Source organism: Triticum urartu, chromosome 1A, assembly GCF_056163025.1.
Source record: "Triticum urartu cultivar PI428250 chromosome 1A, HENAU_Tu73, whole genome shotgun sequence".
Classification (NCBI taxonomy): Eukaryota; Viridiplantae; Streptophyta; class Magnoliopsida; order Poales; family Poaceae; genus Triticum; species Triticum urartu.
This window is the reverse complement of record NC_141873.1, coordinates 102,250,686-102,263,873: the sequence shown is the minus strand read 5'-3', so window position 1 is coordinate 102,263,873 and position 13,188 is coordinate 102,250,686. Positions and strand designations below refer to the sequence as shown.

General features: G+C 46.9%; 1 protein-coding gene across 1 annotated transcript; it reads right to left on the bottom strand.

Annotated features, from left to right (window-relative positions):
• Positions 1-2: 2 nt before the first annotated feature.
• Positions 3-578, bottom strand: LOC147990250 (uncharacterized). The gene has a single exon (XM_087537705.1). It carries the CDS (start codon positions 576-578, stop codon positions 3-5), a length of 576 nt encoding a protein of 191 aa, XP_087393831.1.
• Between the last annotated feature and the right edge of the window lie 12,610 nt (positions 579-13,188).

The window sequence follows — 13,188 nt, the reverse complement described above, 5'->3', positions numbered from 1 at the left end:
AGTCAACCGAGTGAATTACTGACTGACAGATGGGACCCAGCCACGATTAACCACAACGCTCCAATTCCTGGGAGCTTAAAGCAACTCCAACGCAGCGACCCGTTTTTTGTCCGTTTGGGTATCATGTCGGACATGAGGCGGACACTGCAGGCATCCAACGCAAGAACCCAAAAGCGAACAAAGCGGACAACAGCTACATCGGCGCCCCGCCTCCTCCGTGACGGCGCCGTCTCTCTGGCGATCCGCGGGGGCTCCAACTCCTCCTCACCGACCACAGCGAGGTCCTCGAGGCACGAGCTTGCCGAGCTCCTCCTCGCCCGCCTGTCCAGCGACCCCAGCGGCAAGGGCGCTGTCTCCTTGACGACCCGCTCCTTCTCTTCCTTGATGGGGACCTCGCAGCACGAGCTCGCCGAGCGCGGCGATGGGGAGATCGTGGCCTTCGACGCCGCGACAGCCGCCTCGTAGTCCCCGCTAAGCTGCAGGAGCAGGTCGGCGGCCGCCAGCTCCGCGGCCGTGAAGAGGCCCCGGAGCCAGCCGAGCTCCCACTCCAGCCTGCAGCGGACGGCGAGCGACGACATGGATGGACGGAGCAGCGACCGATCAGTTGCTACGCTTGTCCCGGTGGCGAGAGGAGGCCGAGGAGTAGGATTGAGATGGAAGGGGATATCTTTTTTCTTGTCTGGAAATGTGTGGATGCGGATGAGATGAAACGGGATGGAGGCGTGGGTTGCACGGGCGGCTTTAGCGGGGAGCCGGCTCGGTCGGTGCGTGGGCGGGGCACTGCTAGGTAGGACCAGGAGCGGACACGAGCGGACGACAGTGGTCGATGAGAGCGTTCGCTTCTGTCCGCTTCGTACCCAATTTTTTCTATATTTGGGCCAAGTTTGGGCCGGGGAGGACAGCAGGCAGACACCATCGTCCGTTTGGGTCGTCCCGTTGGGTCAAGTTTTGTGTCCGGGTGACCCAAACGGATAAAATGGATCTCTCCCTTGGAGTTGCTCTTAGTAACTGTACTGATACTTTTTTTTGAAACGGACGAAAAAGCTTTTGCCTTATATTGATATAGGAGAAGCAAATGGGGGTATGGCAAGAGCCAAAAAACAAAAAAAACGAGGAAGGGGGCGAACACTGCCCCCCACAGCCTACAAGTTCCGCCAGCTTTTTAGCACCGGCGAGGATCCAGTCCTTCCCCTCTTCCCTAATCTTATTCATGACAACCGATGGCAGGGAGGACTTATTGTTGAAAACTCGTTCGTTCCTCTCTTTCCAGATCTCCCAAGTGATGAGCGTGATAGCTGAGCGCAAGCCTATTGGGGAGGAGGTGGTGGACTTCGAAACGGCCAGCCAATAGTCCACGACTTTAGGCCTACCCCCACCCCCCCGATGTTGCTGATGAGGTCTGGACAAGACAGCCAGAAGGTCGCGGCCGTCCAGATACGTCTGGAGAAGCGGCACTCGAAAAGAATGTGTCGTGCCGTCTCAAGGGAGGTACGGTAGAGCTCGCAAGTAGGTTGGTGCGGCCATCCGCGTTTCGCCAAGCGATCAGCGGTCCATAAGCGGTTCTGGACTACGAGCCAGGCAAAGAAACGGCACTTTGGAGGGGCCTGGGTCTTCCACACGATGTTCCCGAACTGGCAGGGCAAAGAGGCAAGGAACTGGACCTTGTAGGCGGAGCTGGCCGAGTAGCGCCCAATAGGGGTCAAGGACCAGGTAATGGAGTCCTCAGTGTCAGGATGAAGCTGGATATCTGACAAGAGCTCCTAGAGGCGGACGTATTGTTCCATGTGATCGGCAGTGAATGCATCCATTGCAATGTCCGAGATCCAGTTGTTATCAGCGAGAGCGTCCTAGACCGTCCGATTCTTCCTCTTGGAAGCCTTGAAAATTAGTGGAGCCAGGTCTTTTGGTGGGGCAGCATGGAGCCATGAAGATGACCAGAAGGAGGCCTTGGCGCCATTTTCGATGGTGACACGAGTAGCCACATTGAAGAGGGCAAGGTCAGAGGCGTCGTTGGGGGTTTTAGAGCCCACCCATGGCTTCTTAGGAGCCTTCCACTCATACCATAACCAGCGAAGCCTCAGGGCCCAGGAGAACCTCTCCAGGTCCAAAATCCCCAAACCACCGAGCTCCTTGGGGCGGCAGACCTTTTGCCAGTTGACTTTGCATTTCCCTCCACTAACTGCCTCCTTACAAGCCCAGAGCATGCTGTGACCGATCTTCGCAAAGGCCTTGAGGATGCCTTTGTCAGCCGTTAAAGCCATCAGCAAGAAGATTGGCATGGAGGAGAGCACGGACTTAACCAGAGCAGTGCACCCGGCACGATTCAGGAACTTTCCTTTCCACAGGCTAAGACGAGCCACCGCTTTGTCGATGTAGGGTTGAAGGTCCACATGCCTAAGTCTTCCGAGGGAGAGGGGCAACTCCAGATACTTAAATTTTTGGGATTGGGTATTCATCCACACTTTTTATTTATAGAGTATATGCCACATATTTTTGCGATGAGTACATGCATCTTCTTTGCGATGAGTATGTGCAACATCTTTTGCAGGGCAGTTTATACCACATTTTTCATGATGGAGCATATGTAACCTTTTTGTGATGAGTGTATACCACTTCTATGCAATGGAAGACTAAGAAAAAATCTTCTTTGCAATGGAGTATATGCCAAAAAAAATTTGCCATGCGGTCTATACGACTCCATGAAACAAATATGATTTATTGAGAAAGAAATAGAATACAAAGCGCGATGGTATGTGACATCTTTTGCAGGGCAGTTTCTACCATATTTTTTGTGATGGAGCATATGTAATATTATTGCGACGAGTATATACCACTTATTTGCAATGGAAGACTAAAAAATAACTTATTTGCAATGGAGTATATACCAATATTTTGCCATGCGGTCTATACCACTCCATGAAAAAAATATGATGGAGAAAGAAATTGAATACAAAGCGTACGAGTTTTTTGTATACTGGCATTTGAACACAAAAATAATGACTCAAATATTATATGTCCAACGCATGAGAACGAGTATAACATGTTACGTTTTTATGCATGTTGAATCATTGATCGCTCATGTGGCTTCAATCAATCCAGATTAGTGTCATGCACTCATGCCACCAGTTTGTCTTCCGTCAACGGAGTCTCTGAAGGAAATATGCCCTAGAGGCAATAATAAAGTTGTTATTTTATATTATATTTCCTTATTCATAATAAAGGTTTATTATTCATGCTAGAATTGTATTGATCAGAAACTTAAATACATGTGCGAATACATAAACAAATACCGTGTCCCTAGTAAGTCTCTCTACTAGACTAGCTCGTTGGTAAAAAATGGTTAAGGTCTCCTAACCACAGACATGTGTTGTCATTTGATAACGGGATTACATCATTAGGAGAATGCTGTGATGGACAAGACCCATCTGTTAGCTCAGCATAATGATCGTTCAGTTTATTGCTATTGCTTTCTTCATGTCAAATACTCATTCCTTCAACTATGAGATTATGCAACTCCCGGATACCGGAGGAATACCCTGTGTGTTATCAAATGTCACAACATAACTGGGTGATCATAAAGATGCTGTCACAGCCCTAGAATAATACTTGTAAGTAGTGGCATTGCATCCATGCATCATGTCTAAATTCTGAAAGTTGAACTAAGGAAATTTGAAAGCCTCAAAAATTTAATTAAAGAAGGGCAAATAACCCTGGAAAATGCATGCTATGTTTCCAGAATGCACTTCAGTGATGTTTGATATTTTTTGCAAGGGTTTTGAACCAAACCAAAAATATGGAACATTTTTTAGGAGTTATTTTGGCCATTTGGATTTAAATCAATAAGTATTTGAGTTGGATTTAATTCTCTTATAAAAGAACTATAAGTCCAACAATTCTGGAAATTTATGAGTGGCTCTGAATATGTTGTATCTAGCCACATAATAATTTTCAGAAGCTACATAAATGATTTGGTTTAGAAACTAAATCAAAACAAAAGAAGAAAATAGAAAATAAAACAGACAGAGGCTCACCTGGAGCAAACTTACCTACGCGGCCCAGAGCCAGGCCACCAGCGGCCCAGCCCACCAGCACCTCGCCCGTCGTCTTCCTTCCCTCGCCTCGAAGCTGCTGTGTGCCCGCATCACAACCGACCGCGGCCACGTCTCCCCGCCACCTCCTGTTTCCCCCTCTCGTCCCGATCCACACGCTGGAGACGCCCCGCAGACCCTTCTGCCTTTCCCCTCAACCTAGAACTCCCTCCCTCTCCTCTAGCTTCTTCCTCGAGCACCAATCGAGAGCAGCCATGGACACCGTACGTCGTTCGCGTGGCCACCGTCGATGAGACGCCACGATTCCGTTTCTAGGAGCTCCGTCATCGACTGGGAAGTCACCTCGGCGCAGATCGTGAGCCAGGGTGCCCTGAAGAGACGCCATCGAGCTCGACATCGTCTCTGTGCACCGCCGGCCGCCATCGCCGATTCGCAGCAACCCGACCGCCCCCGACCTCGCCGACGATGCCATCGGACGCGCTGTGAGCACCCGCATCGTCTCCCCCTTCTCCCCTGGTCGCGCCCGCCCTCTACGTTGTAGCCCCGCCATGGCCGAGAGCTTCTCGTTGCCGCGCTCGTCACTGCTGTCGCTAGCAAGCCCCGATGACCAAACCGAGCTCGCAGACTTCTTCCACGTGTTGTGTAGATGCTGCTGCGCTGCTCAGGTCCCTCGCTCGCGAGCTCTAGCCCTCCTAGCCGCAACCACTGAGCTCCGGCCGCCGCCTTTGCCATCGCCGCCTTCGACTCCGGTGGCCTCGCAACCTGCTGCTACCTCCGCTAGATGCGCACGGGCAAGGGCAAACCCCCTGGTGCCCTCAGTTGTGCCTGTCGTGGCCTCTAGGGTGGATGCCGCCGCGTCTGTGTGCTCGCCGGCGTTGAACTCTAGTGACGCTGACGTGGCACCATCGTTAGGCACTAATTACCCAGCTTAATTACCCCCCTGACCCACTTACACATGGGCCCCACGCCCTTAACTAACCGTAGTTTATTCTTGTTTAGTTTAGTTAACCACTGTGGCCCCACGCGTCAGTGCTGACCGTGCTGACGTGGCCCTTGATCGGTCCCACGTGTCATTCACCCAAACTAGCCATGTGCCACTAACGTGTGGACCCCACACGTCAGGTTTGACCTGGAGCCGGTCTGTTGACCTGCTGACATCACCGTGACGTAATGTTGACATGGTAAATCATTTCTGGGATTTAAATAAATCAGGAAATGATTTATGAATTCCAGAAAATAGTTAAAACTTCTAAAAACATAGAAAATCAACCGTAGCTCAGAATGAAATAAGTTATATATGAAAATTTATCAGAAAAATATGAAGAATCTGTTTATGGCATTTTCATGCATGTTTGAACAAGTTAACATCACTGAATAGGAAAATTCATGATTATGGAATAAATGCTAATTAGTTTTGGAGTTGGAATTTGTTATAGGTTTGATTTCCACTTCAATGAATATGACTAACTGTTGCACTAGGTCAATTCAGTACTTTAATATGACATATCATTCATATGAATGTGCATTGCATTGATTGTGGTTCCTTTTGTGTTTGTCGGTGGTTGTTTCCTCTTAGTAGACGATGTTTCCGTCGACGTGATCGATGACACCGATGAAGAGTTATACTATCTTCAGAAGTGTCAGGCAAGCAAAACCCCCTTGTTCATTCCGATACAATCCCACTCTCTCGCTCATGCTCTCTTTTACTTCATTAGGAAAACAACGTTTCAATGGTTACATGCTGCGATAGTTGAACCCCTTTCCTCTGCATGACCTGTCATTGCCATAGTAAATAGATGAAACCCACTAGCATGAGTAGGAGTTGTTTGAGCCCTGTTGTGCCCCTACTCATTCATGCTTGTTGTCATGCCTGCTACTGCTTAGAGTTGAGTCATGTCTGATTCATCGGGGATGAATTGGAATGTGGTGAACATGTCTTACTGTTGAGAGCTAAGTGTGTGAATACGATTTGGTAAAGGTAGCGATGAGAGGCCATATAGGAGTACATGGTGGGTTGTCTCATTGAAACCGTCCTCAGGAGCTGAGTTCTGTGTTTATGATCCATGAACAGCTATTACCACACATTGGGCTCCGGGCACTCCAAGCTCTCTCGACTTATTAACCACCTCGATCTCTGTCTAGGAGTTGCAACTAGTTTCTGGTGTTTGTAGGTAGTGTTAGTAGTCTACCAAGTGGCACCCGGTATAGGTGGGCTTGGGACAGACTAGGCACCATGGCACGGTGTACCAAGCGTAGATCCATCCGTCGAGGTGGGCTTGGGAACCCTGCACACATCATTTGGGGCCGTGAGCGACACCCCGACCGGATCTCTTTGCGGATGGAACCCGAATAGGCGATAAACCTGGACTAGAGACTTGTGTGGTTAGTCAGGTCGTGGCCGACTCCCTCGCCAGGCTTCCGCTTGAAGGTTGCCGAGATACACGACGTGTACATGGTGGTAAGTGGCGAGAGCGTGTGTGAAGAAGTACACCCCTGCAGGGTTATAAATGATCTATTCGAATAGTCGTGTCCGCGGTAAAGGACTTCTGGGTTGCCTGTACAGTTCATAGACAAGTGAAAGTGGATAATCTAAAATGCGCAAGATAAGCGTGAGTGCTATGGATGGCGTTCTTGTAGGGAGACGGGAGCGGATCCATAGTGGTGTATTGTTTTGGTGAATATGTGGACTCGTGTGCGCCACCCCAAAAGAGTTACTTGCAGTCGTAGTTTAGGATAGCCATCGAGTCAAAGCCGGCTTGCTGTAGTTAAACGACACCACCCCTTTGTTGACACTGGTGCATATGTAGTCAGTTCTGATGTAAGTCTTGTTGGGTACAATTGTACTCACGTTTTCTTAATTTATGTCTTTGCAGAGAGACTTCAGTCTCGCTAGTAGTTCTGCATGGACTTCGACGTTTAGCTTGTTACCTCAGCTACGATCTTGTACCCTTGGGACGGTCTTATAGATAGTTACGCTTCTCAGCCTTTTTCATTTGTACTATCTGTACTCAGACATGTTTATGCTTCCGCTTGTTGCTTGTATGACTTGAATGTTGGGTCATCAGACCCATGGTTGTAATATCTGGCTCCTCGGAGCCTAATGAATAAATACTTTGAGTCGTAGAGTTTTGTTGTGATGCCATGTTGTATTTACACATATCGAGCATATTGTGTGTATGATTGAAATGCTTGGTATGTGTGGGATCCGACAACCTAGTTGTCTATCCTTGGTAGCCTCTCTGATGGGGAAATGTAATCTAGTGCTTCCACTGAGCCATGGTAGTCCGCTACAGCCCGGTTTACCGGAGTCCTGTTAGCCCAGTTGCTACTGCTTCGGAACACTTAGACTGGCCGGCATGTGTCCTTCTTCGATCATGTGTCTGTACCTTCGGGGAAATGTCACGCGGTGTCTTTCGTAGTCCTGTTTTCCTGCTATAGTCCGGATTCCCGTAGTCCTGCTAGCCCAGTTGCTACAGCCCGAATTAACTCGCTGATGACCGACACATTCGTTGTTGGGTCATGTATGCCTGTCGCTGTAAGTTAGTGCCACTTTAGGTTCACGACTAGTCATGTCGTCTCGGGTTCTCTGTCATATGGATGCTAGCGACACTATCATATACGTGAGCCAAAAGGCGCAAACGGTCCCGGGCCAGGTAAGGTGGCACCCATGGGGATACCGTGCGTGAGGCCGCAAAGTGATATGATGTGTTACATGCTAGATCAATGTGGCTTAGGATCAGGGTCCTGACAGCTTTGGTATCAGAGCGTGACTGCATGTAGGATTACCAAGCCAAACTGGTCGAAGTTGAGTCTAGAAATGCTTTAGTTATATAAGGGAATTGATTGTGGAAGGGAACGTAAGGCTCTTTTTACTCCTTTACCTTATGCCCTTCTGATCTGAGTCAACCTCTTATTTTCTACGGGGATTAAGAACTAGGCCTTCTCATTTATCTATCAGGATGACGAGTTACTATGATAGAGACTTATAAGATTGATGGATTCAAGTCCCAGTTCGGTTTCTAGTACTTCTGTGTGTTAACAGTTGGTCTCGGAACCTTGATATTGTGATGTTGAGTGGTTATGCCACTATTTTGCAGGATGTCTCAAATCATTTTGAGCATTTACAACCGTTATGTTGTCTGAGTCATCCCAAGTTTCTACATAGTCTGATGCACTTGCAAATCTTCCTTCCCGTTCCCGATGTTCCTTTGGGCCAGTTTAATGACACTAATCGGTGAGTTGAGGTACTTTGTTGCCTCGACATATATGTTGGAGCTATTACTATGACCCTAGGCATCTTAGAGAACCACCTAGTAATTCAGCCATGTTTTGTGTTCACAGTGTGATGATTCTGGCCATCATTCTCGAAAGTATCCTGTGATGCCATTTAGTAGTAGGTATTCTACTCCTGGGTTCTTGACCCGAGATTCACCCTACTTACTTCATGTTGATAGTGTTGCTAGTTCCTTTAGGATATTAGTAACCCTTGCGATAGTCCTCGAGGTCCGTGGTATTTCCTTCTTCCAAATACCATGAACTGCTTATGGCAGAAGTTCTTTTGAACCAAAAGATCACAACAAGAGTGCTCTTGATGAGTTCTTGACTCTATATTGTGAACCTGCTAGTCCTACCTTCCTGCATGGGTTATTCGGAAGAAACATGTTGAATTTATTCAACATGCTAATCGATGCATCTAAAACTTAAAGAAAATTATATGTTCCGTTGAGTTGTCCCTTTTTAGTTGTATTCTGACCCTCTTGTATCAATTGTTGGTCAAGAGTAGTTGTGCATTCATGTTATCGATGCCTATTATTCTTGTGGTCCGTCAAGCCATTCTATTCTGGAATGACTAGGAGAAACAAACTCAAGTACCTCATCCATTTCTAGGATTGGGTCAAAGTAGTTGTATTCCACAGATTAAAATGCCAATCCAGTTTTTGTTCTGTTCTACCTTGGAATATTACCATCTTTATATCAAGAATGTCATGGGAATTGCACACCATCTTATGAATTCCCGCTACAATGATACTTCTCACCATCATTATTCATTCCTCGGTCTTTGTGTTGTTGTGACCAGAATGCCGACAAGTGAATTATGATGTGTGAAATCAATGCTCCTAGCAACTCCGTTGCTTGGTAGTTAATGGACAATACTCTCATTCTTAGCGTGCGGGTTATTGAATCATCATTCTAAGATTGATCGTGCTACCTAGTCCATATTTCTGGTGCACACTTCGATCAATGATTTAGGATTGTGTCAATATCTCGCTCTTTTGATCATATTGTCTTGCCCTGAAAAGAAAGATTGGTCTCGAGTTTAATAACATATCGGTGGTTCATGATTTTCCAAATATCTTCTCGGAAGTATCACCAGGTTGGCCCTGACTGTTATGTTGAGCTCGTGATCAAGTTGGTTTCTTTTAAACCACCCATTCTCCAAGGTTCCGTGTTGGATACCTTGAGCTAGTTGGTTAAGCTAAACAACAACTTGGAGAGTTGGAAGATAAAAGCTTGCCTAGCTTAGTTCATTTCAAGGGATATATTTGTGTGTGTTGAGGAAAGATGATATCTTCATCGATTGGTCCTTGTGATCAGTTGTTGGACCTATTGTCTTATCAAAACTTTGATTTGAGTGTGGGCTATCCTCAAATCAAATCAGAACCAACGATGTTTGTAATGTTGTCTTACTCATGGTTTTCCCTCGAGCATACTCCGTTATAACTTTTGTTCTAACCAATGCTATCACCATGTTCACATAATTGTGGAATTCCATTTATATGGAAACCTGGATGAATTGTTGTTGAGCCCATCGACAACATCCTTATCTTCTCCATGATTTTGTTGGACATTAAGCTGGTATTGGAAACTTTGTAAGCATTGCCTTCGCGTCCCGTTCATGAGGTATATGTTTGGATGAAGGAAGATACTTCCTCTAATTCACGTGCACTTGATGTAAGTTGTCGCCGTGGATTCGAGAAAGATTGTTTGCTTCCTCTAGAATCATCCCAAGTTAGTCATGCATACGTGCGAGTATTCTGTGGTTTGGAGACTTGCAACCTTCATTCCATATGTATTCCCTAGCACACCAAGCCACTGACTGATTTGTTCAAGGAGAATAAGTTCCTTCTTAAGAGCTAATCCGGACTTATGTAAGCACTTCGGTATCCTCGATGATGGCTCCCAAACAGAACTCGGTAGTGTTTCATTGTAAGACTACTATGTGGTCATTCTTGTCTTGGACAACATGCTCACATGTATGTAGCAGAACCAGATCATGTTTTGGAGCTTCCTATCGTAGTTCATTTCCCAAGAATCTCGCAACGTCATCTCATCGATTTGTGTTGCAAACTTTCTTTTCAGACATGCCGAGTCTGAAGTATCCTATCACCAATCGGATCTGAATCTCGGGCAGATATGATGGTTGGAACATTCCCAACAGTTGCACTTTGTTCCCAGCTTGCACCACCATTGTGCCAATTTCCCATGGGTCGCCCTTCTCAGTAGTTGTTGTCCAAGATCATCTTCAAAGTGGACTTACCATGGGTCCCATCCATTTCCGATGATAAGCAAAATCATCCATTGCGTTGTCTTCAACAAGGTAGTCCACATCATCCATTCTAGTCCAAGTATGTCATTCTTTTGAACTCCTTCAAATGATCGATTGTGATTGCCTTAGGCTGGTATAAAGAGTCTCAATGATCTCTATGTCAAAATTAATTCTTTTTGCCACTTAAGGGAATAATTCTACGAGTCACCTTCCCTGAGGTGCCCTGTTATGGAATCATGGCGATTATTTCCTCGCTATCTTGAAACCATGCACCATCATCTTAAGCACGGTATTTTTGCCTACCCAATGGAACTGTTGTCATATACCTCTTGCCATTGCTCTCGATGTGTGTCTTGTGTCTCAGCTCAAGAGATGTTTCAACGTCTCACTCCATGAATTGATCCTGGGTGCTCGATCTTCGAGAAGATCGATTCTTCTAGGATTTTCCCTTTCTTCTTGTTGTCATGTTGGATGGAGTTCTCAGATCAAGACGTCGAGTCAAAGATGATGATCGAATCAGCGTTCTTATGAAGTGCAATTGGATCTTGGAGATCGTGTTAGCTTGTGTCCCCTCTGTCTTCTTACCTCACGTCTTGAATCTCGGGACGAGATTCTTGTTTAGTGGGGGTGAGTTGTCACAGCCCTAGAATAATACTTGTAAGTAGTGGCATTGCATCCATGCATCATGTCTAAATTCTGAAAGTTGAACTGAGGAAATTTGAAAGCCTCAAAAATTTAATTAAAGAAGGGCAAATAACCCTGGAAAATGCATCCTATGTTTCCAGAATGCACTTCAGTGATGTTTGATATTTTTTGCAAGGGTTTTGACCCAAACCAAAAATATGGAACATTTTTGAGGAGTTATTTTGGCCATTTGGATTTAAATCAATAAGTATTTGAGTTGGATTTAATTCTCTTATAAAAGAACTATAAGTCCAACAATTCTAAAAATTTGTGAGTGGGTCTGAATATGTTGTATCTAGCCACATAATAATTTTCAGAAGCTACATAAATGATTTGGTTTAGAAACTAAATCAAAACAAAAGAAGAAAATAGAAAATAAAACAGATAGAGGCTCACCTGGAGCAAACTTACCTACGTGGCCCAGCCCACCAGCACCTCGCCCGTCGTCTTCCTCCCCTCGCCCCGAAGCTGTTGCGTGCCCGCATCACAGCCGACCGCGGCCACGTCTCCCCGCCACCTCCTGTTTTCCCCTCTCGTCTCGATCCATGCACTGGAGACGCCCCGCAAACCCTTCTGCCTTTCCCCTCAACCTAGAACTCCCTCCCTCTCTTCTAGCTTCTTCCCCGAGCACAAACCGAGAGCAGCCATGGACACTGTACGTCGTTCGCATGGCCACCATCGATGAGATGCCACGATTCCGTTTCTGGGAGCTCCGCCATCGATCGGGAAGTCACCTCAACGCAGATTGTTAGCTAGGGTGCCCTGAAGAGACGCCATCGAGCTCGACATCGTCTCTCTGCACCGCCGGTCGCCATCGCCGATTCGCAGCAACCCGACCGCCCTCGACCTCGTCGACGATGCCATCGGACGCGCTGTGAGCACCCGCATCGTCTCCCCCTTCTCCCCTGGTCGTGCTCGCCCTCTACGCCGTAGCCCCGCCATGGCCGAGAGGTTCTCGCCGCCACGCTCGTCACTGCTGTCGCTAGCAAGCCCCGACGACTAAACCGAGCTCGCAGACTTCTTCCACGTGTTGCGTTGGTGCCGCTACACTGCTCAGCTTCCTCGCCCGCGAGCTCTAGCCCTCCCAGCCGCTACCACCAAGCTCCAGCCACTGCTTTTGCCATCGCCGTCGTCGATTCCGGTCGCCTCGCAACCTGCTGCTGCCTCCGCTAGATGCGCACGAGCAAGGGCAAACCCCTAGTGCCCTCAGTTATGACTGCCATGGCCTCTAGGATGGATGCCGCCGCGTCTGTGTGCTCGCCGGCGTTGAACTCCGGTGACGCTGACGTGGCACCGTCACTAGGCACTAATTACCCAGCTTAATTACCCCCCTGACCCACTTACACAAGGGCCCCACGCCCTTAACTAACCGCAATTTATTCCTGTTTAGTTTAGTTAACCACTGTGGCCCCAGGCGTCAGCGCTGACCCTGCTGACGCGGCCCTTGACCAGTCCCACATGTCATTCACCCAAACCAGCCCTGTGCCACTGACGTGTGGACCCCACATGTTAGGTTTGACCTGGAGCCGGTCTTTTGACCTGCTGACATCATCGTGACATAGTGCTGACGCAGTAAATCATTTCTTGGATTTAAATAAATCAAGAAATGATTTATGAATTCCAAAAAATAGTTAAAACTTCTAAAAAAACATAGAAAATCAACCGTAGCTCAGAATGAAATAAGTTATATATGAAAAATTATCAGAAAAATATGAAGAATCTGTTTATGGCATTTTCGTGCATGTTTGAACAAGTTAACCTCACTAAATAGGACAATTCATGATTATGGAATAAATGGTAATTAGTTTTGGAGTTGGAATTTGCTATAGGTTTGATTTCCACTTCAGTGAATATGACTAACTGTTGCACTAGGTCAATTCAGTACTTTAATATGACATATCATTCATA

Excerpts from the sequence above, each read along its gene's own strand:
- LOC147990250 (XM_087537705.1), bottom strand. The coding sequence starts at position 578 with ATGTCGTCGCTCGCCGTCCGCTGCAGGCTGGAGTGGGAGCTCGGCTGG.